The sequence below is a fragment of the Mus caroli genome, chromosome 12 (assembly GCF_900094665.2).
Source record: "Mus caroli chromosome 12, CAROLI_EIJ_v1.1, whole genome shotgun sequence".
In the NCBI taxonomy this organism is placed as follows: domain Eukaryota; kingdom Metazoa; phylum Chordata; class Mammalia; order Rodentia; family Muridae; genus Mus; species Mus caroli.
In genome coordinates, this window is record NC_034581.1 from 80420944 (window position 1) to 80448594 (window position 27651).

At 45.5% G+C, this 27651-nt stretch overlaps 1 protein-coding gene across 16 annotated transcripts in view; it reads left to right on the top strand.

The window, feature by feature from the left end:
- The window catches only part of Ttll5 (tubulin tyrosine ligase like 5), a 225771-nt gene that overhangs the window by 192996 nt on the left and 5124 nt on the right, over nt 1–27651 (top strand). For 13 of the 16 annotated variants that reach the window (XM_029484763.1, XM_021178935.2, XM_021178937.2 and 10 more), the window contains 2 exons: nt 1537–1619; nt 5341–5463. In XM_029484763.1, the coding sequence (XP_029340623.1) occupies nt 1537–1619; nt 5341–5462 (205 nt within the window). In that variant the 3' untranslated portion in view covers nt 5463. Of the gene's footprint in view, nt 1–1536; nt 1620–5340; nt 5464–24638; nt 24675–27651 lie in introns of all 16 variants that reach the window. The other 3 variants (XM_021178942.2, XM_029484770.1, XM_029484762.1) reach the window with 2 other exon arrangements.

Sequence of the window (27651 nt, forward strand, 5' to 3'; positions counted from 1 at the left end):
ACTTTGTAGACCAGGCTGGCCTCGAACTCAGAAATCCGCCTGCCTCTGCCTCCCGAGTGCTGGGATTAAAGGCGTGCGCCACCACGCCCGGCGTCTGTTTTCTTCTGTCAAGGAAAAGGCCATGCTAGTGCCCTCATACACACACACACACACACACACACACACACACACACACACACACCCCGCAGTACTTCTTTTTCACCTAAAGAGTCACCCTGTCCTTATAGGTTCTCAGGACAGTGTTAGCCTGCTCCTGGCTCAGCCATTGAACAAATCTATTTCTTCATAAAAATGTTTTCCTCCTCCCAACTCTGGGCCAGCACCTAGTTCTCAGAAAGTTATGACTCAGCAAAAATCGGATTTCCTCAGAAGGCCATCCTTGCCCTTACTCCTCACCAGTAAACTCAGGCTCCCTGCCCACTTCTCCCACTCAGCCTGCTTTGCCCCTTAGCATCCCATGACACATCCACATTTGCCTTAAAGGCCACTCAGCCCCATTGTGAAATACAGGGCCTGCTTAGGGGTTTTATGTGAACCAGTGAGGAGCAAAGCCACGTTGGGGGAGGGGAGCCAACACTGGCTTAAATAAATGCTCAACAGTACAACAGTAAAGGAATGAGCAAGCAATCGCTGTAATCTCCCAGCTAGAACTTCTGTATACCAACTAAAAGTCAAGGTGGACGGCCCCAGAAAGTAAATGTGCTCAGAGGCCTAGTGGGTCAGATTTCTTCCAAAGATATGCCTTAAATATCTGATATAGCAACATGCGTCAAGTTAGTAATCTCTATCTTCATAGAGCTTAGTTCCAGTCGGGATGGCAGATAGGGTGTATCCATCTACATAAACTGATCATTATAACTTTGAAACTTAAATGAGCAAGGCAAAACTTGATGAGCAAGGCAAAAAATGACAGCTCTAAGAGGGAGGGAGTGTGACACGATCTGTAGCCTTCGTGCCAGAATGGACTTTCTGAGACCTGCTGGGAAACTTGTACCCAAGGACCTGAGGGAAGGTACCACATAGTCTGTGTAGTGCAGAATAAATAAATACTTAGTAGCATTTCTGCCTCTGCTTGCAAGGGAACTCAGTGCAGAACAGTCATGGATGTTCAGGGAACGGTGATGGTGATCAAATCTGTCCTTCCTCCCTTCCCAGCTAAGAGCCATAAGAACCACTGCTCCTATATGAAGTGTGACGTTTCAAAAGCATGCTTTAGCGAATTCAGAACCGGGACCTAAGTAACTACTCACGGCGTAGTGAGCCACTGTGGTGAGACAAGAGCCATGGAGTAGGGAACAGACAAAATGCCTCTTCTGTAACTTCTGTATAATAGTCTAGGAGGTGGATGGCTGTTGGTGAAAGAAGTCACCTGTAGGAATTTGACATTTTAACAAAGACGGGTTAAAGCACAGGAGCATGTTCCATGAGAAGAAACGCCAAGACCAAGAGAGAAGGGTATTGCAGGTCTGTCCTTGACCCTGCCTTTCTGTCAGCACCTTCTGTCTGCAGGTCTCACCAGGCTCCTTTGTGTTTCAGAGGGTCCTCTGCAGAAGGGCAGCTGAACGGACTCCAGAGCAGCCTTAACCCTGCAGCCTTCATGCCCATCGCCAACTCCACAGGTCAGTGGGCAGCAGATCTTCTTGGAGTGGGGTGGGGTGGGGTGGCAAGGAAGGTGGCAGCTTGCAGTTCTCACCTTTGCCCCTGTTAAGAACTTCAGCTCAAAGAACAAATGCCCAGGCCTTGAAAGCATTGGTAGATAGATATTTTGATTGTATTTTTTTCTTTAGAATGATAACAACATCCTGGGGTTGGCATTTTTTGAAACAGATGGGGTAAATGCAATATCCTTGTCTGTCAGAACACTCTCAAAGTTGTAATGTTGAGCACACCTTCCCTGTGTTTGGGTTCACTGTTCATGTAATATTTCTCTCTCTCAACAGCTTCATAAGATCCCTCTCCTCCTCCTCTTCTGTGAGAAAGCTAAGACTCAGCACATTAGTTGTACATGCACTACAACCAACCAGAGTTAGATGTCTGATCTTTGATGTAAGTCTTGTGTTAGTGCTAAAGGTCAGTTGACAGGGCCTGCAGCCTCTCATTCTACGTGCATGCATGCATGCAAGTGATGTACACACAAATCAGAAAACTGAAGGACAGTCACTTTAACTCAGGTCCGCAGACATTGACTGCTGAGACAATGCAGGGCAGATAGATCACTTGGCCTGAGTTCCACACAGCACAGGCAAACAAAGTAGTTTCCATTCTGCTTGGGGAGCTGAGAGACTCAAGGAGATAGAGGCATGGGAGTGGCTGATGGAGAGTCTGTGGCTGACTCTGTACAGGGACACGCGAGTGACAGCAGACCAGCATTGGCATTGCGGTCAGGCTGGGTGCTGAGTGCCTTGAAGAAGTAACCTCATTGTCAACTGTACGAGTGGAAGAACTGAGAGCCCAGTCTTATTTATTAGATTGTGGAGTACTTCTAAAGTGTCATGACCACATGACCACTAAACTCAAAGGTGCTTTTGTACCGGAGGAGTGAATCCAGGGGCTTTCAATGGTAAGACTGCTTCCTAGAGAAAGAAACATTGAGACCAAGACTTGAAGATAGGTAGCCTGCTAAGAGCAGGGACATCTGGCATGGAAAGAGTACCAGGCATATTTGCTTTTTCTGCCAACCCCATTTGTCAGTATGGCTAGGGAAGAGAGTATGAGTAAGAGATGTCAAGAGAATACCAGTGAAGTGTCTGGGCCAGTCACGAGCTATAGAGGGAGGCTGTCATCATCCTGACAGCTGCAAGAAGTCCTGGAGGGGTTCAGGAAGCATGCAGAGACTGGTAAGAAGTGGCAGTGCCCCTCACAGTGACAGCAGATCCCCTGCGAAGCATAGCTAGCTGTAGCGTGAGAACAGTTGCATGTGTCTCACTGCTTTAGTTGAGGGTGAACTGAGGCAGTATAAAGGAAGAACTCTTCCTTCACACAGCTTATTGGGCCATATTAGCATTCTAATAAGAGCATAAAAATGAGTTCTCCTTCACAGTATCAGAGCCTGAATTCAGAAGCTATTTGGTGGTTCTGTACTCATGACCCTCCCCGTGTTTGCTAGAGGATCCATGTGTTTGCTGTTTCCTGAGAGGTGTTAAACTGCGCCTCCCATGTGCTAGGCGCTCTAACACTGAGAAAACCCGGAGCTCTTTAGAATATGGCAGCTATTCTTAAGGAAGGAAAACTTGTACCTGGAACTGTGATGGAGAGAGGCAGTGACTGATGAGAATGCTGGGCATGTTTGAAGTCACTCTGGGTCACAGCCCTTAGCATTCCCTTCCTCTCCACATGCCTTAAGCTAGAGATGTGTGCAAGGCCTAGGAACCCCAACTACCTCCTATGCATGTCTCATTGAACCATGTGGAGCTGAACTCTGCTGTCTGGCTGAGGGAATTAGACCTGTGAAGGATCAATCAACTGGGCCGTGATTGTAGCAGCTCCATGGCCCTTGATGACAGTAGTAGTAGAAGATCTTGTCAACGTCATACTGTGTTTGGTAGCAGCAGAAACCACAGCTCAAGCAGTTGTTTTCTCCAGCAGCTGTTTCCCTGCATCCGCCTTAGGTAGAAGCCTTGCTCACCCAGCACCCTCAGGCTTTGTGGCACCCTCTGCCTCCAGCTCTGCCTGCTGTTGCATTTGTTGTCTATGACTTTGCTGTTATTCTTGATGCTAAAGAGATGCTGAAGTGCAGGAACTAGTAAGAGATGACACTGAGTTCCCAGCACACGTGGCATTGGCAGCTGCTAGCGAAAAACTGCCCTGCATGGCAGTGTGTCAGCCGTGCAGTTTGTGATTTTTGCAGCAGTTAGATGTAAACGCTGTTCTAATGTTTCAGAAGGATGTTCTGTGCGAAGGAGAGGGGGCTACTTAAGCCCAAGAAGGCGGGGCTTGGGGAGGGAAGAAGGGCAACTGAGAGAACACAGTAATGCCATAGGGCTTTCCTCAGCTGTCTTCCAAATACCTTTAGCCCCTGTCTTGTACAGTAACATGGCCATAAATATAGCTCATGACCGTTTCCTGGCCCTTAACCCTTCTCTTTTATCTGTTAACCCTACTTTAAGCTCTGTGACTTTGCAGGTAACAAGGTAGTGGCTAACCCCTCTCCCTGAGTTGTAAAACAGCTGAGCCCTTTACTGCTGATGGTGGGCTAATTGCATTCTTCCTACTCTGCCCATTAGGTGAGATAGCAGCTCTCCTACAGAGTGCCTGGAAGTAATGCTGCCTGGGTGTTATCTGCCTTGACTTCCCTACCTCTGGCCTTATATCCAAGTTTGCAATGAAAGGAAGGGAAAGAGTCAGCAGGTTTGGAAACCTGAGAAGGAGACTGGAGTGAGGGCCCTTGGCTGGAAGCCAAACTCATTGGCTGCCTTCTTTATAACCACAGCACTCCTTCTTGGGCTCTGGAGTGCGTTTAGTGAACTAAAACAGCAAAGAAGGCAAGCTGAGGTCAGCCACCATTGCCGTAGGACTCTGCAGCCACACCCTCCATCCTCAGTCCTCTGCCCTTACCGTTTTTTGAAAAGCATGCTGTCCTGGACTACAGCCTCTTCTTGCCCCACACCCTTACTCTTAAGTTCTATTTGGTCTGTAGTTATAGTTGGGGCTTGAAAATCAGTGACTGGTGTGACAGGAAGAAGGAAGCCATGTCCTGTTAAATGCTTCTGTCTCTAGCCCTAGTGAATGTGCAGTAGCTCTGTGCTCTTTCATGGGGACAGCACAAAAGCACCCCAGGGTGACTGTGCCCAACCACTCCCCTGTGTCTTGAGACAAGAGAAACGAACTTCCTTTTATATAAAGTAAATCCAGCAGGGCTTACACCCTCAGGGCCTAGAAGTCACTTTAGCTTCCATATGACTTATTTTTCTGGAATGACCTGTTTTCATTATCGGATTGTTATTTTCATCATGCGTTATGTAGTTGCTGGCACTCTTTGGTGGGTCTGAACATAAGAAGTTAAGAGTAAAATAAGCAATGTTCCTGGGGCAGCAGCCCTAGTGTCCAATGCTCTCCTTTCTTCTTTTCCTTTCCATTTCCCCCTTGCCTTCGGCTTTACCTTCTACTCCCATTGTTAAAGCTTCCCAAACATTCCTCTCTGCAGGGCCGTGGGGTAAGATTTGAGGGGCTTTGCCCCTAGGAAACAGAAAAAAGACAGTGGAGTTCGTGTTGGTAGGAGGCCGGGTGACAGCATCTGAGAACAGTGGTCCCCTTAACCCAGTGTGGGAGTTTACCTCTTGTCCTTTGGGCCAAGATCAAATAAAATGTTAAGTGGGTTTTTTTTTTCTTCATTTTTTTCAGGATCTTTGGAAGCTCCCCAAGTTATTTTCGCAAGATCCAAACCCTTACCCACACAGTCTGGAGCCCTTGCTACAGTTATAGGACAGAGAAAATCAAAGTCGGTGAAGTCAGGGACAATTTAAGGTAATAGTAAGAATAAGAGCATGGTTTTGTCCTTATCACCTTCTGACTTTGTGCCACTCACAGCAAGGGACTTAGCTATGAAGAAAAGCAATGCAGTACAGGGTCTGGGCCTAGCTCAGTGGCACAACACATGCTTAGCACACACGAAGCCCTATGTCAGATCCCTAGCACCAACAAAGAAAAAAAGACAGTCAAGTAGGGACTTTATAAAACACAGGAAAGAGGGACTACTTCAAACCTGGGTCAAAGTTGAGCTATGCCTAGCTAGCTTCTGTACTGTACTGGCCTCCCAGAAGGTGGCGCTGTAGCAGTAAGAACATTCTCTGCTGTTATTAGAGGCTTTTGTTTAAACATATGGGGTCTCTGGAACAATTCAAAAATATTAAAGCCATAACCAGGGTTCACAGGTAAGTATAACAGGGTGTGTGGGGAAAGGAGATGCTGTTAAGATCCAGTTATCTCAAAGGAGGCCGGCTATTTATTATCAGGACAGACTTATAGACTAGGGGTAGGGCTTTGAGTTACTGAGGTGGAAAGGGAACAAAAAATATTTTGGAAAGGCTTTGGTGACATTGATAATTTGGTGACGTTGAGAGCACAATTGTTATAAGGTTTTATTTGTTACAAGGTTTTAATGAGCACACAGCTGTTAATTGGCCACAAAACAAGCTAGATCCCATCCTCTGCCACCTGTGGGAGCCAGTGCGATTAGGGATGGCTGGCTGGCCTGGGTCTGGTGAGACTGTCCGCACTTCACTGGTGTTGCTCTGAGTGTTACGTCCCAGCTGTCGCCTTCAAAACTTACCAGAAACGTCTCTGAAACCTCGAGACTGTCATTATTCCTTTCTTCCTCGCTCAGTCCCACATACTCAGCATTAATGGCACACCTCCTATGAGCTTAATATTCTTCTTACCTCTGGGGGACTATTTATAAACTTCTTTGAGAAGCATTATTCATTAAAATACCCCAGGAGAGCAAAGGAGAAAGGAAAGTTATTTACCCACCACAGGGTTCATTTACATTGGATCAGAAAGCTTCAAATATCTTTCCCCAGCCCATTTAAACTCTCTCCAGAAAGGAATGAGAGGAGAGACAGGAACACCAAATCCATGGCTTGGTCATCTACCAAAATGTACCAGAGAAATAGAAAACACCCAAAATTCTGGTGCCACTCAGCCAGTGGCATTCTACTGCTGACACAAAGCATGTTGTCCTGTGATGAACAACTTGTAATGGTTAGAGAACTGAGCAAAAAGGTCGAGATGTCCCTTAGTGTACTGGCATCCAGAAGGGTGAATGTGACAGCCTGCTCCAAACCAAACTGATGGCCTGCCAAGGCGTACTGGCGCCCTCCGTTTCCAGGTCTGTGAGACTTGGACCTGTGGTGGTGTATCGCTTTCCTCGAGCCTCTTCTGGTATCCCCTGCAGTCCTCTCCGAAGCAGTCCTTGGCAATGTAGGTCTGTCAGCAACACAGCCCTGAGAAAGCTCATCTCTTCACCTGAAATTCTGGAAAAACACAGTCCTGCTGAGCTTTAGCTTGCCATCTTCTGGGGAGACATGCCAAGGGTGCATGGACATGGGTCCAGAGTCAGGCATGGTCTCAGAACCAGCCTCCCGTGAGCAGTACAGCTATGGGAAAGCATTGCCAAGCAGGCCCACCAGCCTGGTGTCTGCAGAAACTATCACTTTGGTTCATGCCACCCTCTGCAGGGGGCTGCCTTCCTTGAACAGAGAAGTAGTTCACGTGGTGAGGAGGCCCGTTCCAGCATCAAATTTGTGAACTGGTAGCAAGCAGAGATCTCTACCTGCTGCAACAGACCCAGGTGCCTTATGTAAGCAGGTTGGAGAGACAGACATGATGGACTAAAGAAGATGCACTGTGTTTGCAAAATACTTATATAATGCTGAGAAAATACCAGCCGTCCTCTTCAAGGAGTTTGTGCAGAGGGTATCAGGAGCAGAAGCCCATCTAAGACCCCCTCCCCCTGGCTGCCCTAGGCACAGTTATAATCAGACAGAGACATTGCTGTTATTTGTCTTCTTAGAGTCTATTTTTACCAATATAAGTATATATATTATATTAACTGTATTTTCTTTATTCTCAGTGTTCTGGTATTTGGGGTGCCTACAGACTAGGAAAGAGATCACCTCCATCAGTCCTAAATATAACTCCAACTTGTCCCAGAACATGCCTTTTATATGCAAACCAGCCAGTCCCAAGTTCAGATCCCTAACAGCCCTCTTTATCAAACTCTACCACAGCAATCCAAACTGTTTCTCCTGCCCAGTTATTTCTAAACCACATCCCAGTTATTTCTAAGTATCTAGTGAGTACCTCAGAGTTCCAAAGCCCACTGGAAATTATTCAGAATAGATAAACCATGTCCTTGATAAGCCTTCTCTTTGCCCAGGACACCAGTGAAAGTGCCTGCCTAGACTTTGCTCTCACCACTGCCTGTCTGCAGACTGAGGAGCAGTGGTGGTGGTGGTGGTGGTGGTGGTGGTGGTGGTGGTGGTGGTGGTTTTTCTGACCAGTGGTTGTGTTGTACGCTGTTACACCCCTCTCTGGGATGTGTACATATAACCTGCTTCCTCCTCCCATGATGCTCCATCTTCCTCATATAGCCACGCTGACATCTCCATACCATGACCAACATGAACACTCAGTAGGAAGAATGTCATTAGTTTGCAGCAGCAGAAATTGACAGAAATTATTCCTTGGGTTCCTATTACCCAGCTCTATACCTGTGCTGCTGTCTTAACACTCCATGATAAGGCTCATCACACAGTGGTACTGAAGCAGTGTACATAACTAGCCTGATCTGGATGCAGCCTCTACTAGCCAGCCAACTGGCCTGGCAGCCAGCCATGCATCCCTATCCGGAGGCTGCTCATGTTACAGTTAGTAGCTCTTTCTACATAAGGAAAGTCTAGCTGAACCCCCTATTGGAAGTTAGAGAGGCCACCTGGCTTTCAATTTAGGGAAGATGGGAGGGGACATGTAAGAGCCCGCCCAAAGGGGATTGGCTTGCTTGAAAGAAAGCCAAGGAACTCAATTTCTGAAATGGATTAAGAAATAAGCTACTGAGAAAGATAACATCTGAAAATTGATACTGTCTCTTGCAGTGCTGGCCAGGTCCCAAGAGAAGAGTGATGCTTCGTCAACTGTTAACAATTACTACCTTGTTAAAGAGACGAGGGAGTTGATGGCCTCAGTCTCAGGCTGTATTACTAAAGCACACACTGCTCATGGAAAAAAAAAAAAATGCCCGGCACCCTGTATCATTAGCCTTGTACCTACCGTTGCATTTTGTAGCACTGCTGTGTGGTCTGTGTAACCACCATTTGGTTTGGGTGGGAGAAGATCCAGCTCATCAGCTCATTCTCGTATCCCTGAACTGGGCAAGTTACCAGTGAACAGTGGCCTTTCCCTGTGAGTCTTTCTGCAGATCACTCCCTGTTAGCAATCCAGTCTCCAGGCTTGCAGCCAGTGAACCCACATACCGTGCTACCAGTCTCAATGGGATGCTTGTTATGACCACATACCTCTGCTTTACCAACCTTGTGTCCTTAGGACATAATTGTTCCTAAAAGTTCTACAGAAGAAAATGGCATGTTAAGCCATGCCTGTCTTTGGAAAAAGCAACCTTTACAGTTGTGCTTACCTGATGTGCAGAGCTGGAACTGGGTTCCAGGAGTGTAGGTGTTTAACTGCAGGGCTTGGGGAATGATGGAGTAGATTGCCCTGTTGACATGATTGGGGTTGATATTTATATTTATCCTTTAGCCTTTCCAGTTAGGTTATAAAGAAAAGACTCAGGTTCTCTCCAGTCCTCGGGGTAAAAAGCATCACTAGTTAGACTAAAGCAATCATCACTTAGACTTGTGTTTCCCACCTTCTGAGTGTGAGTATTCTAGTACATAGCAAGGGCCCTCGGCTCTTAACCTGACCCACTGATAACCAGAGAGGAGCAGCTTGAATGGACAAACTATCCCTTTAGCTACACCAGTAAAACACAGCCTCTAAGCCTACCACAAAATAGAGATGTTAGTAGGAAAGCCAGCTTTTCTCGGGTGGCGAGAAAAGTTAGCTGGCGATAAGTCTCTGTGATTCTTTTATTTATCAGTCTCTTGTTATTGAGTACAAGGTTTGCTTTTTTTTAATTTCTGTACTGAAATATTTGAGGTTTTTTGTCCCCCTCCCCACTTCCTATTCACTTGTAATTTGCCATGAAAATGCAGATAGATGATAAGCCTAAATGTAGATATTTTAAATGTTGATAAGTTTTCATAATTGAACTCAAAGCTGTATTGGCTAATGAACTATTCATAGTTTTTAACCAGGTATCATAATATGAAAATTTCAAAACTGCTGCTCTTAGAAGGTTCTCCTCTGGTTCTTTGTTTTATATCTGTTCATCCTTCTTTCTACTATGCATGTATGCAAATAATTATTTCTTCTTTATGCATAGGGTCAGAGTTGTCCACAGTAGAATTTTAGTCATTAAGAAGAGAGATACCCCAAGATCTAGGGAAGTGGCCCAGTGGGTCAAGTGCTTTCTGTGGCAGCATGAGGCCTGAATTCCAATCCCCAGAACCCACATAACACATAAAGCCAGGCATAAGAGTGCATGGCTGTAATCACAGTGATTCTACAGCAAGGTGGGAGGTAGAGACAGGGAACACTCAAGAAGCTCAGGGAGCTAACATGCCTGGTGTATGCATTAGCCCACAACAAAGAGAATCTTTTTCAAGTGACTACAAGATGCAGTTAACACACATGAGTACACATACATCTTATACATACACACAGCATATAGACAAAAAGGGAAAAGCCCCCACTGTGCCTCTAAGAAGGTAAGTTACTATATATAAACATGGAGAAGGAACAGCCTTCTTAGGAACCAGATTCATGAAAATGGCTACCTGTCTGAGCAGTGCAGCAGGGCTCTGTTAGCCCATTCCTCTGACTCAGCATCTGTCAACTCCAGACACAGGCCTCTGACTTCTCAGACCCTCTACATAAGGAAGGGTAAATATGTGCACATATACATAGCAATAAGAAAGGCAAACAGGTACAATATAAAGGTTGAGAAGAGTCTTATTTCTAAGAACAGCTTTCTAAAAATTCCATATTATAATATCTGATTAAAAACTACAAATGTTATTACCAAGTACAGTGTGCAGGATATCGGCACTGGGGCACTCCTGGCCCACCTGGCATTAAGCACCATTTTGCATCCACTCTTAAAAAAATACACAATTAGAACTCTTCTCGTTCATTCCTCAGCAGGTGCGCACTGGTGGCCAGAGAGCTCTCTCCCCAGTGACAACAGAGTTCCAGTCGCATACCTGGCTGTGTTAGTGTAACATGAGGTTAAACAGTCAGAGATGCCACTTTAAAGACACATAGCTTGGCAGCTTCTTTCAGATGAGACTAAAACTAAGCAGATAAAACATAAACCTCACCTCTACATGAAGTCCCAAAACATAATGCAAAATATTAATAAAATAAAAAGCATGAAATATGAAGGGAAACCCAAGTCAAGACATGAGAAAATTCTTTTTTTTTTTTTAATGAGAAGTCAGATAAACTATAGTTGAAGTAAAACTTAGTCCTGAGTGCTGTGTCATCCAGAGCAGAAAGGAAATGTACAACTCTGAATTCTGTCCCCAGGAAAGAGCACCAGCAGCAGAGCCTGACCCTGCGTGAGGCTCTGGGGTTCACTTTCCCAGCACTGCCTCCACCCCACCCCCCAAAAATAAAAAAAACTGCAGGAGGGTGGAAATCATGATTTTCCAACATCTTATTCCAAAGTAACTATTTAGCATGCTTTATGTAGAGTTCACTGAATGAAGTAATACTACTCCTAGCCAACTAGCCCAGAAATGTGTTTCATTTGGCAGCTTTCTGACGTGATGTACATACAGGAAAAATATTATGGTGCATGTCGGTAAAGATGGCACCATGACAGGACAAGGCCAGTAGTGAGCCTTTACAGTCCATGGGTAGGACAATGACTGCCCAGAGGACAGCATAGACTGCATGTTTCTTGGACCACCCTAAATATAGCTTCTCTCAGGGCTAGTTGTGCACTTATGTGGGGGCTCAGATACCCAGCTCTCCTCTCTGCATGAAGATGATGCACCATGTGCTTGGGCAGCAGGCAGCACGAGTGCTGGCTCCACATCCTACAGCCTTTGTGCTCTGGTTCCGTATTTACATATCTCTCTCTCTCTCTCTCTCTCTCTCTCTCTCTCTCTCTCTCTCTCTCTCTCTCCTGTCCTCTTCCCTCCTCTCCCTTCCTTCCTCCTCCCCTCCATCTCTCTCCATGTCTGGCCTGAGCAACTTCCCTCCTGCCCAACCCTGTCCTGTTCCCACCCCTGATCTGACTTGGTGTTTCTGGCTCTGCTCTGGCGGAGCTCTGATTGCTGCCCCTGCACTCGGCCTTCAGGTCCTCACGAGTTACTTGATGTGGCCTTTCAAGTCTCTGGAAGGTAGGAATCAGGTCCAGTCTGAAATCCCAGCACGGTATCAGCATAGCAGAAGTTAGAGCGATCCTCCTGAGGACATGAATGGGTGGATGCTGTACTTCTTCCTTGGTTTATTTTGCTAAGGTTTGGATGTCTGTGTACGTTTGTAAACCCTTCCCACCCTGAGGGACCCTGAGGGCTTTTTCCAGTAAGCCTTCTGTGTAAAAGTGCATTTATCTTGTCAGCTTTCGGTCCCTTGAGACCTAACAGTTTCTTATCAAGTTTAACAGCTCTCTGTATTTTGTCATCTCTTGTCAGTGCTCGGTTCTTTGTATCTTCAGTAAGACCAGAAACTGAAGGTAGAATTTGACTCCCAGTATCAGGGATTCAAGAGATCACCCAAAGTGCTTCATTGCCTTGAAATATGAGATCTGAAATAAATAACATATAACCACATACATAAATTTTCTTGTGGAAAATAATTTTATTTTTTGGTCTTGAAGTGAATTGAATAATCTCAGAAGACAAAAATGTTATGAAAGTTCATAAATAATACATTTCATTATTAAACAATCTTCAAAATTAGATCTGCCATCTCTTGTAGCACTATAAAACTATTTCATATAAAATAACCTCTGATGACTACTCTAGATAATGACCTCTGACCTACTTTCCTGACCTCACTACGAAACTCCTTGTTCTGATGCTATGAGGACCTTGACTGCAGGCCACACACAACAAGGATCTTACTGTAGGGAAGCAAAGTCACAGTGAGACCCAGTCTGTTTGAGAGACATTGTCCTTCAATGTGTTTTTTTCTTCTACACCCCTTAGATCCCTTTCAAGGTTTTATCACTTTACTAAGATGAGATTTTCTTCTGAACATGAAAGGAGTGTGTGTGTGTGTGTGTGTGTGTGCGTATGTACATACATGTATGTATACATATATATGTAAATATATGTACATATGTATATACACACACACTTTTTTAAATTTTTGAACTTTATGCCAGGCAGTGGTAGTACATGGCTTTAATCCCAGCACTTGGGAGGCAGAGGCAGGCAGATTTCTGAGTTTGAGGCCAGCCTGGTCTACAGAGTGAGTTCCAGGGTAGCCAAGGCTTCAGAGAAACCCTGTCTCAACAAAACAAAAACAGTAGTAGTAGTAGTAGTAATAATAATAATAATAATAAATTTTGAACTTTGTATGACTTTTCAGATTATATACGACATATGCTGGAGGCTGCTCTTTGCGTCAGGGCTGTGACTAGTGTTTAGTATCAAGTCAAATGTAGCAGCAAGCAAAAATAGAGCAATGCACTTTGTATTTCTGTTGTAGTGGACTCAGGACAGAACCAGCGCTCTCCTGGCCTTTACCTTTTTCCCTTTTCCTTAAATTCAGCCCCATGAGGCATTGTTATCATTATTGCCGACACTGTCAGGAACTGTGTCTACATTCTCAAAGAATTCAAAATACAAGATAGAAATGGCACGATTCTGAAGTTAGGCCAGCCAGGTGGCAATTTAGCCCGTCCATTAACTTCTTTGAACCTCAGTTTTCTCCTCTATCTAATAAACATAAGCATATTCATCTTCAGGGTAGATCAACCCAGTTTAAAAATGGACAGAGAACTTGGACAGACATTTCTCCCAAAGAAAGACTCCAGATGGCTGGTATATGTGAGAAGACCTCCCTACTGCTCTCGGGAAGTGACTCTGCCCACTACACAGCAGTTAGGCTAGCTCCCGTTGCATAAACAAGTGTAGACTGTGGCCCCCGAGGACTAGAGAAGAAGAGAGTGGAGAGTTAGTGTATAGTGAGCACAGGTTAGTCTCACAAAATGCGGCTGGGATGCTTATCAGGCTGAACTATGATTTAGATGGTCAGCATGGTAAGTTGTATGCTCTGTGTAATCCGTTAAAGTTTCCACAGTGAGTACAGACGCTGTGTTACATGGGAATGCTACAGAAAAGTGGGTGTTTACTACCTCGCTTTTGTATCTGAGAAAAATGGGGGTGGGGGGAGTCCAAGCCATGCAAACAGTGGTGAGGCTGAAATTCAACACAACTCAATAATAAAAGGACAGGCAATTTTAGAAGTGAACTGAGGGTTTCAAAGACATCCCTCTAAAGAACATGTGCAAGTGGCCAATAACCACCTAGAAGAGATGTGTCGTTAGGAGAATGCAGACCAAAGCCACTTCATCCCCAGGAGGGTGGCTATAATCAGAGCTAGGTAATAACAAGTGTGGGTGAAGACAGAGAGAAATTGGGATCTTTACACACTGCTGATGAGACTGTAAAGTGGTGTTGCTGCTTTGGAAAGAGTTAGCAGTCCCCCAGAGTTAAATATGTAGTTACCAATTAACCCAGCCACCCCATAAGTGATAGTTTATTTGAGTGCGTGGATGTATGGTAGCGTTACTCAGAAGAAGAAATATGTGAAAGCAAACTGATGTCTACCAGGTGGTAAAGCATGAAAGATAGTACACACATAACTATGAAAGCATGGAGTAAAGCCATGTGTCACGACTCTAGTGATGTAAAATGTACAGGCTGAATGTGGTGACACTTGCCCATTATCTTAACGCTTGAGAGCTCCAGCAAGAGGATACCCTGGTCTACATAGACACTAACTCAAATAAAACATGCAGAACAGATAATTCCACAGAGACTAAAAATACTAGTGGTTGCCCTGGGCTGGTTGGTGGAGGGAGAATGGTGGTGACTTTCTGGAATAATGAAAACTTCCTGAGATTCCATTTTTGTGTGGTAGTCACACAACTTTGTGTAATAAAAATTCTTAAAGTACACAATCTTAAGTGGATAGATTTTATTCAGATGTGACATATATCCAGAAATGGTAGCATATACCTGTAAACTCCAGCAGAGAAACAGGGAATTGGAGGTCATCCTTCACTGCTTTGAGGTTGAAGTCATCTTGGACAACCTGAGAGAGGCCTGTCCTGAAACAAACAAAACAAAATGCAAAGAAGATGAGACGGTGACATCTATCAAAATTTAACATTTTAAAAATTAAGAAGAGAGCAAACTGGGTGTGACTCACACCTATCATCCCAGCACTTGGGAGTATAAGACAGGAGGATTGCCATGAGTTTGAGACCAACCTGAGCTTCATAGTAAATTCCAGGCCCGCCTGACCTACATTCTTTTAAAACAGAACAAAAGGCTTTGGTGTCAGCAGTAAAATTATTACTTCTTCCTCCCCTTACCACCCCCACCCCCCCCCTCTATAACAAAAGCGTCTTTCGAGCTGGGGCTATGGCTTAGAGGTCACGAGCATGTCCTGCTCTTCCAGAGGACAGTTTCAAACGCCTCCGTTAGAGAATCTGTAACTCTGGCTCCTTGGGGATCTGATGCCTCTGGCCAACTTGGGCACCGGCACATTTATACATAATTAAAAGAAATAAAATTGTATCTTTAATTTTTATAAGCCTATCTTTTTTTATATGCCTGCATACCAGAAGAGGGCGTCAGATCTTATTACAGATGGTTGTGAGCCACCATGTGGTTGCTGGGAATTGAACTCATGACCTCTGGAAGAGCAGTCAGTGCTAACCACTGAGTCATCTCTCCAGCCCTTAAAAAATAAATCTAAAAAACAATTTCCAATAGAAATGTAAAGGTTTGAAAATACCTATTTAGTGTCCTGTTCGTGAAACACAATGCTGGTTTATCCAGCAGTATTTGTCCACTTTATTTTAGGTGTGCGGTGAGATGTTACAGGAAGGGCTTGGGGCCGGTGATGCCCACAGTGGTTCCCCATTGCCAAGCAATCTACTGTGTGGTACATGGCAGCTGTTACTAGGCCTGCCTGGCCTCACTTGCATGTCCCTGTTTGGAAAGGTGACAGGCTTCAGGGGACTTGTATGGCTTTAGTCCACCCAGAGCTCAGGGGACCTTGACTACAGTTTCAGGGCCTTAAGCTTCACCTCATGCTCCAAATCCGTGAGGGAGCAGCTGAGAATGGGGCTGGCTGGCCCGCACTTGTTCCCTGCCCTCGCTAATCCTCCCCTGCTGCTCCCAGCCAGCCCTCCCTCCACACAGCCCGCTGCCTGGTCACAGAGACAGTGTGGCTGAACAAGTGCTTTGGTCTTTGAAGAATGACCCTTAGAGATACCTGGAGGGACCCAGTGCTGGCCAGGGTGTTCCTGGTACTTTTCTTCTGTGGAGCACCAGACATTTTCTTGGCTAACCCTCTGCAATCATGCCTGGTCTGAAAAAGTGGTGGCCTGCTGCTGACTCCCCCAGGGATTCTGACCTTAAACCCATGTCTTTAGGGAACTCTGCATTTCCACGTTAACCAAAGAAGCCATGAGCTTCTGTCAGCTTGGTTCCTATCAGTGAGCATCTGTTCTAACACATGAGTTCCGAGGCACATGCAGCTGTGATAGATGGAGAAAATACACACACATACATGAATGCTTGCTTACACACATGTGCTCTGTATGTTTCTGCTCTACTGGTAGTGTCAGCACCTGGCCAGGATGTTAGTTTTCCTTAACTCGTCTGTCACTCTTTCACAAACCTTGAGTCTTACGAAGACAGAATCTCTAACCATTCGTCTAATGCTTTCTCTGCTTGTGGCCTCTCCAAGAGGGCACTTGCCATTAAACTAATTCTGATTTCTCCCTATCCACAGATGAGCGCTCAGGACTCTAAATCATATTTACAAGCTTTCTCGTAGCCCAGGGCAGGAACACGCTGTGTCCCTGTGGAGGAGGTCTGGAGCCTGCCACGTGTCCGCACTCTGAAGTTGTCAGGTGGAGGAAAGGGCAGACAGCCTCTCTGATCAGTGCCGGTTCTCCCTTAGTTCTGTAGGGAGGAGGGAGGAACAGGAAAAGGCCTGTGCCCTGGTCATGGGAGTCTTGAAAGCAGCAAAACCTGGTGTGCCGAATGAAGGAAGACTAGGTTAACCCCGCTTTCATTTCCCTGCCTGAAAGAGCAGGGCAGGAATGGGCTGTGAAGTATTCGGTTTCACATCTGCTCCAGGACTTAGCGTCTCATAAATCCACTTTTCTTCTAAGCATCCCGGGAGCTCCTCCCGCACCCACCTCCCTCCCTGTTGACTCCCACCCAGCCTAGACAGCTGAAGGGCTCCCAGAGAGATCACCCCATTGATCTTTGTCATTGCTACCAGAAGAGAGAATCTCCCAGTGTCTGAGGGTCTGTATGTGGCTCTGCTCTCCACAGGTTTAGCACAGAACTCGAGGTGCATGCCAGAGTGTGGTGTGCTGAAAAGAAGACAGGGGTTTCGAAGGGGAAGAGTGCTTCTCACCTCAGCTTGCCATTTGTGTGAGCTTGGGCAGGTCACCCACCCTCTCTTAGCTGGTAAAATTGGGACCATGTTTCCAAAGTGTATTCAAACTATACAGGCTTGCACCTCCAGCTGGTCTGAGGAATGCTGCCTTCAGGAGCCAGTTCTGAAAGCTCGTACTAAAGGCTCTGAAGAGCCTATCCTCCAAGAGACTTTAAAGCAGGGTCTCAGATCTGTTTGACCCCTACAATGCTGGATAATCTCCTGACATTTTGAAAGGTAGGGTTACATTTCTCCAGTCTACAGTCCTCGGGTGAAGCGCTTGCTGTATCCAGTTTAACTCTCTGACTTCCATATCTCATCAAGGAAAAAAACGAATAGAAAAATAAGTTTCCTACATGGCAAGCAGTGTTAAAAACCAACACAGATTATAGGTAGAATTAGGGGCAAGTGCCAGGTATGGTGGCCGCACTTTTAATCTCAGTGCTCAGGAAACAGAAGCAGGTGAATTTCAGACTTGGAGGTCAATCTGGTCTACACAGTATGTATATGCCAGCCCAGAGCTGTAGTGTTCAGACTCTGTCTCAAAAAACAAAACAACAACAACAAAAGTTCTGGGATCTGAGACTTCTGCTCTTTCTCCACCTGTCAGGTTTATTGTTCTCATGTGGTTTAGGGATATGTGGCTCTGTTAATTGTGGGGATTAATTATGCCTACCCCAGAGCTCCAGTGAAGTCAGTGCCCAGTACTCACATGCTCACCCCAAAATTTGGCACACATAGGAAATAATATAATGACTAAATCCAAAGGTCCCTAACTTACAAGAAGTGCATATAAGAAAAACTTAAATTACCATTTTATAAGATAAAGAATAGTTGTAGATTCACCCTAAATTAGTATTCATGTTACTTATTTAAATTTCTGCTGAAAAATATGTTGAACAAGAAATTAAGGAGCAACTGGCTGAGGACCTGCATGGGAAATTTATGAGGGGGAAATAGAGACAGGCAAAGGTCCTTTTGCCTTAAGAAATGGCTATTTTTTTATTTGATAATTTTATACATGTATATAATGTATTTTGGTCATATTCACAGTTCTTCCTCCCCCATACCCATCCCCCCTTCTTGTCAAATTTCCCGTGTGTGTGTGTGTGTGTGTGTGTGTGTGTGTGTGTGTGTGTGTGTGTGCACCCTGCCGTTGGTAGCTATTAAGACATGTTTAAGTGTCTTCAGTGGTATTGAGTTTTGAGTTTGATAATGTGAAACACACACCCTCATCTGTCTGCTCCTTCTAGTCTCTTCTTACAGAGATCCTCTTTCAGGGCTGACTTCTCATTCTCCATGAATCCCCTCCCTCATTTTTAGCTGACTCCGTGTACTACAGTTTCAAATGGAGACGTCTAGTCACAGCTGATACACTTGGCATCACAGGTCAGCATAGACATCAGAGTTTGGGAGGCCTTGTTCTCACTGGGCATGTCCTGGGCAGCGCAGTGCCCTCAGCCCACTCTTCTGTGTAGGTCCACATATCCTAAACACATTGGGACACCCATCCTGTTAACTGCACAGGCTTCCCAAGCATGACCCACCCCACAGGGAACTTGTGACTCTCTTAGACCCTCCCTAGCCATCTTCCTCAGAGACAAAGCCAGTGACTGAGTCTCTTTCGCCCCTTCCCTTCCATGTACCCATCCAGTTGGTTCTCGGTTGTTAGATTTGTCCTTTAAATCCCTCTCATGTGTCGCATACAGTTTCATTCCTATCTCATGCCCTAACTGGGATGTGTCCTGTTTTTTTTTTTCACCTAGTGTTTTTCCATATTGATCTTATCACCCACAGTCTCTTCTGTGTTCTTAAAATAACTTTATTTAGTAGTAGTTGTCTATTTTGAGACAGGATCTCACCCTAACTGGCCTCAAACTCAAAGAAATTCACTGCTTCCCAAGTGCTGGTATTAAAGACGTGTGCCCCTTCACTATGCCCAGCATAAAATGATTTCCTGAGGGCTGGAGCACTGGGTCAATCAGTACGTGCCGGCCATATAAACATGAGGACTTGAGTTCCAGTCTCCAGAGCCAGGAAAAAAAACCAGGTACAATGACTCAGAGACAGATTCATAGAGCTCAGAGGCCAGTCAGCCAAGCCTGTTCCCAGCACCACTGATAGCCACATTTAACTCTAGCTCCAGGGAGATCCCATGTCTCTGCCCTCCAGGGGTACGTGTGTGTGTGTGTGCGCGCGCGCGCGCGCGCGCACACACACACACAAATTAAAATGATAACCCTTTTTTTTTCTCTGTGTAGCCCTGGCTGTCCTGGCACTCACTTTGTAGACCAGGCTGGCCTCGAACTCAGAAATCTGCCTGCCTCTGCCTCCCGAGTGCTGGGATTAAAGGTGTGCGCTTTAAGACAAAAGGAAAACCGAGGTAAACTGCTGACTGAGGAGGACACTGAGCCTGACCTCTGGTCTCCAAGCATAGGAGCACTCACATGATCTTACATATATGTGAATAAATTTACATGCACGTACATTTTAAAGGTCTTTTAAGAACAATTGTTTCCCCACTAGGGTTGCTTTGAGTTCAGGGCTATGTGGCTTAATTCCAGGCCAGTCTGAGAAGATCCCGTTTAAAATTTGATTAGATTTGTTTACATGTTGTGACTATTTTGCCTGCACGTATGTATATGGCCCACATTCATGTCTAGTATCTGGGGAGATCCTAGGGATGAATCCAATCCCCTGCAACTAGAGATATTATGAGCTGCCATGTGGGTTCTCTGCCAGAGCAACAAGTGCTCTTAATCAAGGAAGCACCTCTCGAGCCCTGTGAGACCCTGAAATGTGGAAATGAAAAAGGAGGTGGCCTGGCCCAGCACATAAAGATGCCTGTCTCCAAGCGTGCAGGCTGTCTTCAGTCTCTGGACCCATGTGGTAGAAGGAGAGAGCTGACTTGATACCTTGGCTTTCGACCTCCACACCCCTGACACCTAAATTAACTAATTAATAAGATAATAAATTATTAATAGTACAAACAAATGAGTCATTTCTTGGTCAGGATATGGTGGCTCATTTCTTTGATCCTAGTGCTTGGGAGTCAGAGGCTGGCAGGTCTGAGTTCAGGCTGTCCTGATCTACACATACAGAGAATTCTAGGCCAGCCAGGGCAATATAGTAAGACCCTGTCTCAAAACAAAACTAACAACAAACCCAGTACAAAGTTGTGGAGCCTGCATGATGGTGTTCCCAGCATTCAGAAATTCAAAACCAGCCTGGGCTACACAGTGAGCGAATCACTGTATCCAAACCTGCAGTTTGCCATATAGATGCATGGTCGAGCATTGGCCTAGCAGGCAGAAGGCCCTGCCGGAGTAAGTGGATACAAGCCTGTGCTAGGTTACTGCTGCTGCTCACCGCTGGCCCAGCACACCCCCTCTTTCCAGCCATTGTGGACTACTTGCCTGATGCTCTGCACAGAGGCTTCTCTTTCTAGAAACCCAGCTCTCACCCAGCTCTTCCACCAGCCTCAAGCTTCCTCTGATTATGTCATTCATCCATTACACACATCGTCCTGTGAGTGTAGTGGGTGCTTAGTAAGTGAGCATGAGATGACGAGGGCCATCTCCACCCTCCTAAGAGGAAGCACAAATGCCATTCACTTTTGTAATCCTATCTTCATCACTGAGATTCTAAGGCTGCACTATTTATTTTACCCAGAATTTTCCGTGAGAATGTACCAGATATGTAGGGGATACTAATAATCTAAGGTCTGAGCTGGGCGTGGTGGGCACGCCTTTAATTCCAGCACTCGGGAGGCAGAGGCAGGAGGATTTCTGATTCCAACGCCATCCTGGGCTACACATAAAAACCCTGTCTCAAAAAACAAAAAAAAAAAAATTTAATCATAATTTTAAGGAAGAAAAATGCAAATAGAAAACATGTGAGACAGTTGAGTAGAAATTGTATTCTGCCCCTTTGTTTGCCACATATTAGCCCTGTTGTCTACACAAACAGCTGGCCTTTCTGGACTAAGTTTGGCATAGGACGTTAGAAACACTAACTGGGCTGGAGAGATGGCTCAATGGTTAAGAGCACTGATTGCTCTTCTGAAGGTCCTGAGTTCAAATCCCAGCAACCACATGTAATGAGATGTGATGCCCTCTTCTGGGGTGTCTGAAGACAGCTACAGTTTACTTACATATAATAAATAAATAGGTCTTTAAAAAAAAAACACTGTGACTTAGAAATATTTTTATTTATCTGTTATATGCTAGATACTTTGCTGTGCACCTGAATTAAAACAGCTGCCATGTCTTTTTCAAAGGGCTGCTGTGGAGGCCAGATGAGATAGTACGAAGGAATGCGTACATCTGCTAGCTTTCTGCTTTTGCTTTTTATTATCAAGTGACACCTCAGACAGTCTTAATCCTCAAAGGGCAAACACACACACACACACACACACACACATAGGTTGCTGGTTTTATTTGTAGTAAAGTTTGCAAGGCGGAGGTATTTGCGCCCTACTTCACAGAGAACTCTCCAGCCACACTATTCTCCGCATAAATACTCAGTTACACAAGTTTTCCTTTGTTGGTAGGTATTGTGTAACAAATGTTATCCCCAAACTTAGGGCTTTACAAGCCTTTCTTACCGCATGGTTTCTGGGGCTGGGGCTTCCTGATGCAGTGGCCATCTTTGGTTAAGGTTTCTCACGCAGGTGCGGTCAAGCTGGCAGCCAGGGACTCTGAGCTCAGCTTCCAAGCTCTTACTCTTGTGGGTGCTGGCAAACCTCCATGTGGACCTCTCCCCAAACTGTCTGTCTGTCTGTGTGCACTTGGTCAGGTTGGGCCTTTCTGAATCTTAGCTGTAGAAGCTCACCCTTCCCCAAGATCCTCAGTGGCTGCCCTTGGAGGCATAACTGTAAAGAGCTGCGTGATTAAGTGAAAAGGAAGATGTCCCACCAGACCCTCTTCCCTTCTGACCCCTAGAAGAGGAAACCCCAACCACATGTGCTCACTTAGAAGAGACCCAGTGAGCAGAGCGGAGCACGTGGAGTGGAGAGGCCAAACTTACCAGCACCTCGATCTCAGAGCCTTGAGCAAAGTGAACCCACTTGTAACTTTAGTTTTTTTCAAAACCTACTTGTAATGATAGTCCTTAAACCCTTGAACCTCCCTTCTAGCCCACCATGCACCAGAGGTAGTGGACCAGAAAGGATACAGGGAAGTGAACCTGCATAGCTACAAATCCCATCTCGGTTGTCAGGAAATGAGCAGTTCAGTTCACAGGTCAGCAGTGGCAGCTCGGTCCACTGGCAAACACTTCACAGATACACCAGCATTCAGTTCGGTAGTTGAGCTAGCAAACACAAATCAGCAGCAGTGGTGAAGTTTTTTTGGTGCGTTTCTCTCTATGGAGTCCCAGCAAATGGAGCTCAACTACGCAATGTAAGGCGGACCAATACATGTGTGTAGTTAGCAATGAATCCTTCATCGCATGTCTTTTTCCATTTGGCAGAGTAGTCACTGTTCCCAACCAAGGTTAAACTTTTTTTTTAATGATCTTGAGGGACACTAATATGGGGACAGGCCATCATGCCCTTCTCTTTCAGAGCATCCTGAGAATCAGCGTCTTCTCTGTTAAGCTGTGGCTGGCTGTGGGCTCTCCTGGGTGACCTTGGTTGTCAGGGAGGAAGAGGCTGTTTCCTGTTATCTTCTGGTTGCAGGATGACAAAATGACAGACTGGGGCTAGGAGCCATGTTACTTTAACTTGCAAAGAACTGTAGAACCAAAGAGTGAGCTCCTGTGACCTTACCAGACCGGATCTGGAGATTGCCTATTTATATATGGATTCCCTAAGGAGTGCTCTTGATGTCGATGTTTCTGTGGATAAGGAATAATTTCTGTGATGCGTTGTTAAATAGAAAATGAAGAATAGCAGAAAGCAAAGCACAGTGCAGGTCATGCTCCTGAAAAAGGGGTGTGTGGGTGGGTGGGTGTGGGGCCCAGGGTTAGAGCCTGGCCGATGCCCACCTGTGAGATGGAAGTGCAAAGCCTGGGAGAGAGAGACGCTTAAATGGTGGGTCTCCTTTGTTCAGTTGACTTTAAATCACATTTATTTATTTTGTGTATACACACACACACATTCCTGTGCAATTTGTGGGAGTCAGTTTTCTCCTTCCATCATATAGAATCCAAAGATGGAACTCAGGTCATCAGAGTTGGCTTTGGCAAGCTCCTCTACCCACTAAGCCGTCTCAGGCCCTGCTTCATTTTAGTTTGACTGTTAGTTTGTACTAATGCATATATATATAATATATATATATATATATGTACACACACATATATATGTATATGTATGTATATATATATATATATTTTAAATACCTTTCTTCCTTCCTCTTTTCCTTCTTTCCTTTCCTTTCCCTTCCCTTCCCTTTCTTTCCTTTCTTCCTTTCCTAACCCCCCTCTCTCTTCCTTCCTTTCTTTTCTTTTCTCTTCTTTTTTTTCCTTCTTTCTTTTCTTTCTTTTTTTCTTTCTTCCTTTCTCTCTTTTCTTTCTTAAGAAAAGGCCTGGGGCCAAGAATAAGAACACTTGCTGTGAAAGCAAGAGGACTTGAGTTTGAACCCTTAGTACCCACTGTAGATGCTTGGCCCAGAGAGTGGCACTTATTAGAGGGTGTGGCCCTGTTGCACTCTGTGTGTTACTGTGGGTGTGGACTTTAAGACCTTCATCATAGCTAGCTGGAAGTCAGTTTTCCATTAGTAACTTTCAGATGAAGATGTAGAACTCTCAGCTCCTCCTGCACCATGCCTGTAAGCCAGCCCCAATTAAATGCTGTCCTTTATAAGACTTGCCTTGGTCAGGTGTCTGTTCACAGCAGTAAAACCCTAAGACACCAACATACAAACCAAGCATGACCACACACGCCTATAACTCCACCATTGGTAGGCAGAGACAGGAAGATCCCAGCCTAACCGGCACACATAGGTTCAATGAGAAACCTGCCTCAAAAAAAGTACAAATGAACAGCAGTAGGGCACAATGCCCTCTTCTGATATCCACATTGGAACATGCCTGCATACATACATGATACTTCCCACACACGTACCTCATGTACAAACAAGGAGAAGCATTGGAAGAAATGAGATTGTAGTTACTGTAACAGCTTTTAAACTTAGATTGTTTATGAGTTCATGTTGTTGAATATGAGTTCAAAATATATTACACACAAAACTGTAAATTCATCCACACATTTTCAATTTTTAGATGTTTTTATTATGTCCTTGAGCATTTTGCCTTTGTGTATGTGTACCACACACATGCCTGGTGTCAATAGAATTCAGAAGAGGGCACTGATGGCGCCTCCCGCTAATGTTGAGTTCTTATACTGCCTATATCTGTCATTTTTCTCATTGCTACAGTCCATTACCTGGCAGGAGCAGTGCAAAGGAACAAAGGTTTGTTTTGGCTTGTGGCTGAGAGAGCACAGTCCTGCATGCTGGGGAAAGTGTGGTGGGGCTCATGAGGGTGAGAGTGTAGCTTGTGGCTAAGAGGGCACAGTCCTGCATGCTGGGGAAGGTGAGGGGGTGGGGCTCATGCGGGCAAGAGTGTGGCATGGGACAGAAGCAGGACCAGCTTATAAAATGCCACCCCACCCTTCACCATGTGACCCACGTCCTCAGCAATGCCCCACTTCCAAATGGTTCCAGAACCTTCCATAACAACACCACCAGCTAGGGATCAAGGGTTCAAACATGTGGGTGTGTTTCACATCCAGATGATCACGGGTTCCTAGAGCTAAGGGTCTTGGGGTCCTCTGTCTCTGTCCTCTCGGCCTCATGCATTTTCTCCTCCTCTGTTTCCTTCCCTCCGTCAGCCAGGCTGACCTCCCTAGTCTCTACTCTGGTGCTTTCTCTGTGTGGAAACATCATGGGGCTGTGTGGTGTGAGCAACTCCAGCCTGGGGACCAAAAAGAACAGGAGTTATGTTCTTTCTATAGAAGAGGGGCATCTCTCAGGGCAGCACTGAGGGCCTGGCTCACACATCATAGCCTCCTCCTGAAGCAGTTGCTGTGGTCAAGGGGATGTGGACTTGGGTCAAGTGGGCCACCTCACCACTGACCCAGGGAGGATAGAACTACTATTTCCAGTCTGGTCAGAAAATCATCAGGGGAGGAGGTGGGACATCTCCCAAAGGGGTCAAAACCATAAACAAATAAGGACCATGGAACACACAAAACAGTGAAGTCCCCTGTGTTCCACTTCAGACTTTTTAAAGTCTATTTTGCAAGTATAGGTTTTAAGCAAGATAATACAAGCAGTAAGCACTTCATGTTATGCCTGGAGACAAATAAATATGCCACTCTTCCTGTGTTCAATACACCGTACAGTGGGGTCAAGCACATTCGTGTCAGGAGCTGGCACCACCGTCCATGTGGAGGCTTTTCATCTTGCAACACTGCCCCCCTGTCCCTATGCAGTGAAGCCCTGTGCACCACACCTCCCATTCTGCTTCCCGTCCCTGTGGGTTTTACTAATGAGAAGCCTTACATAAGTGGCAGCATGCGTTCTGTGACCTTTGTGACTGGGTTATTTCAGTTAGCATAATGTTCTTAGGGTTCATCTGGGTTGTAACGTGTATCAGAGTGTCCTTCCTGTTTCAGGCTGACTACTACTCCATCGTGTGAGCACGGCCTGTTTGTCTTGTCCGTTCATCCAGCAGCGAACACTAGAATTGCTACCACCTTCTGGCTGTTGTGTTTAGTGTTGTTGTGAGCGTAGCCATGCAATTATCTATTCAATCTCTGTGTTTCTTTTGCATATACACATTGAGTAGAATTAACTGGATATTGTAATTCTTTTTTTTTTTTTTTTTTTTTTGAGACAGGGTTTCTCTGTGTAGTCCTGGCTGTCCTGGAACTCACTCTGTAGACCAGGCTGGCCTCAAACTCAGAAATCTGCCTGCCTCTGCCTCCCCAATGCTGGGATTAAAGGCGTGTGCCACCACCACCCGGCTCATAATTCTATTTTTAAGGTTTTTGAGAACCATTAAGACTGGTGCTAGTGTTCATAGAGAGAATTCTATTTTGCATTCTGCCAGCAATACCCAAGAGTCATTTCTCTGTCTTCACCAATGCTCATCATCTTCTAGGGGCCCTATGTGCATACTACTGGCTTTCCTGTGGCTTCTTTTATGAGCACACTATTTTGGTCATAGCCACTCCCCACTGTGCTCTTACACCTCCTTGTGCCTCCACTTTTCCCTTATCAAATTGTGTCCCCTCTACTTTCAGGTCCTTTTTTGAGGGGGACCCAAGGAGTTTAATAGAGGTTGCTTACAGGAATGTGGGTGAGGGGTTGCTTCCAGGCACCCTTCTGATGACTGTGATGTCCCTTAGTCCCTTACCATGCTTCTGAAATCAGCTGTGCTAATGGGCTATGAGGTATGCCACTGGCAGCATCAACCTGTGAATGATGGGACAGGCATAGCCTGCAGCATCTTTTGGCGTCATCCTTACAGAGGTTAAAGCTGTGGATGGATAAACTTCCAAGGAAAGAGTGTGAGAAAGAACAGCACAGTGACCAGGGCTAAGGAGGAGCCCTGGGAGAGCCCAGCTGGTGGCCCCTATAGACATCTGAGTATTTTAGACTCCAGAAATGCATGATATAGGGACTGTGAACTAATATGCTGACACAGGTGCCTTTTTTAAATTGTCTGGGGATAGATTTGTGTTTAGATTATTTCCTTGTGACTCATGTTCCACAGAACCCTTTCGAATATTCAGAACAGTGTCATGTAGTAGCCGCTGACATTTGTCAAGTTACTTCCACGTTACAGAGGAAGAACGTAAGCACAGAGACTGTGGTTTCTCTGAGTTTGTACGTGCAGTGCACATTGAAGCTGCTAGGATGACGGCCTGGGGTCGCTGGAGGCTAGGTCTTCAGAGAAGCTCGGAACGTGAGTTCTGCCCTTCTGATGCTTGGGAACTGAGCCTCCTTGGCACATGCCATCTCCCCCAGCTGCTTCTGGAATAGAATACACCACTTCTCTCAGCTTCCTCTAAACTCTCTCATAAGAACAGTGGTTTGTCTTTTTTGTTTTGTATTTTGGCTTGTTTGGTTGTCTTGTTGTTTGAGACAGAGTATTATAGTTAAGACACACCTGAAACTCACCGCGTGTACCAGGCTGGCGTAGAGTTCAGGGTGATTCTCCCATCTTAGCCTCCCTAGTCTTAGGATTACAGGCGTGGATCTCCATGCCCCAGTTCACAGAGACTTTTAAACTGTGAGTCATGACCTAGCAGCAGTGGGTCACTGAATCAATTAGCAGGTCACATTCAGGTTCGTGAGGACCAGTCAGTAGCATCTTAGTGGTTATTTGAATTCAGTTGTGGTGTGAATCAGCCACCAACACAAAGCTGGAGCTTGTGTTTGC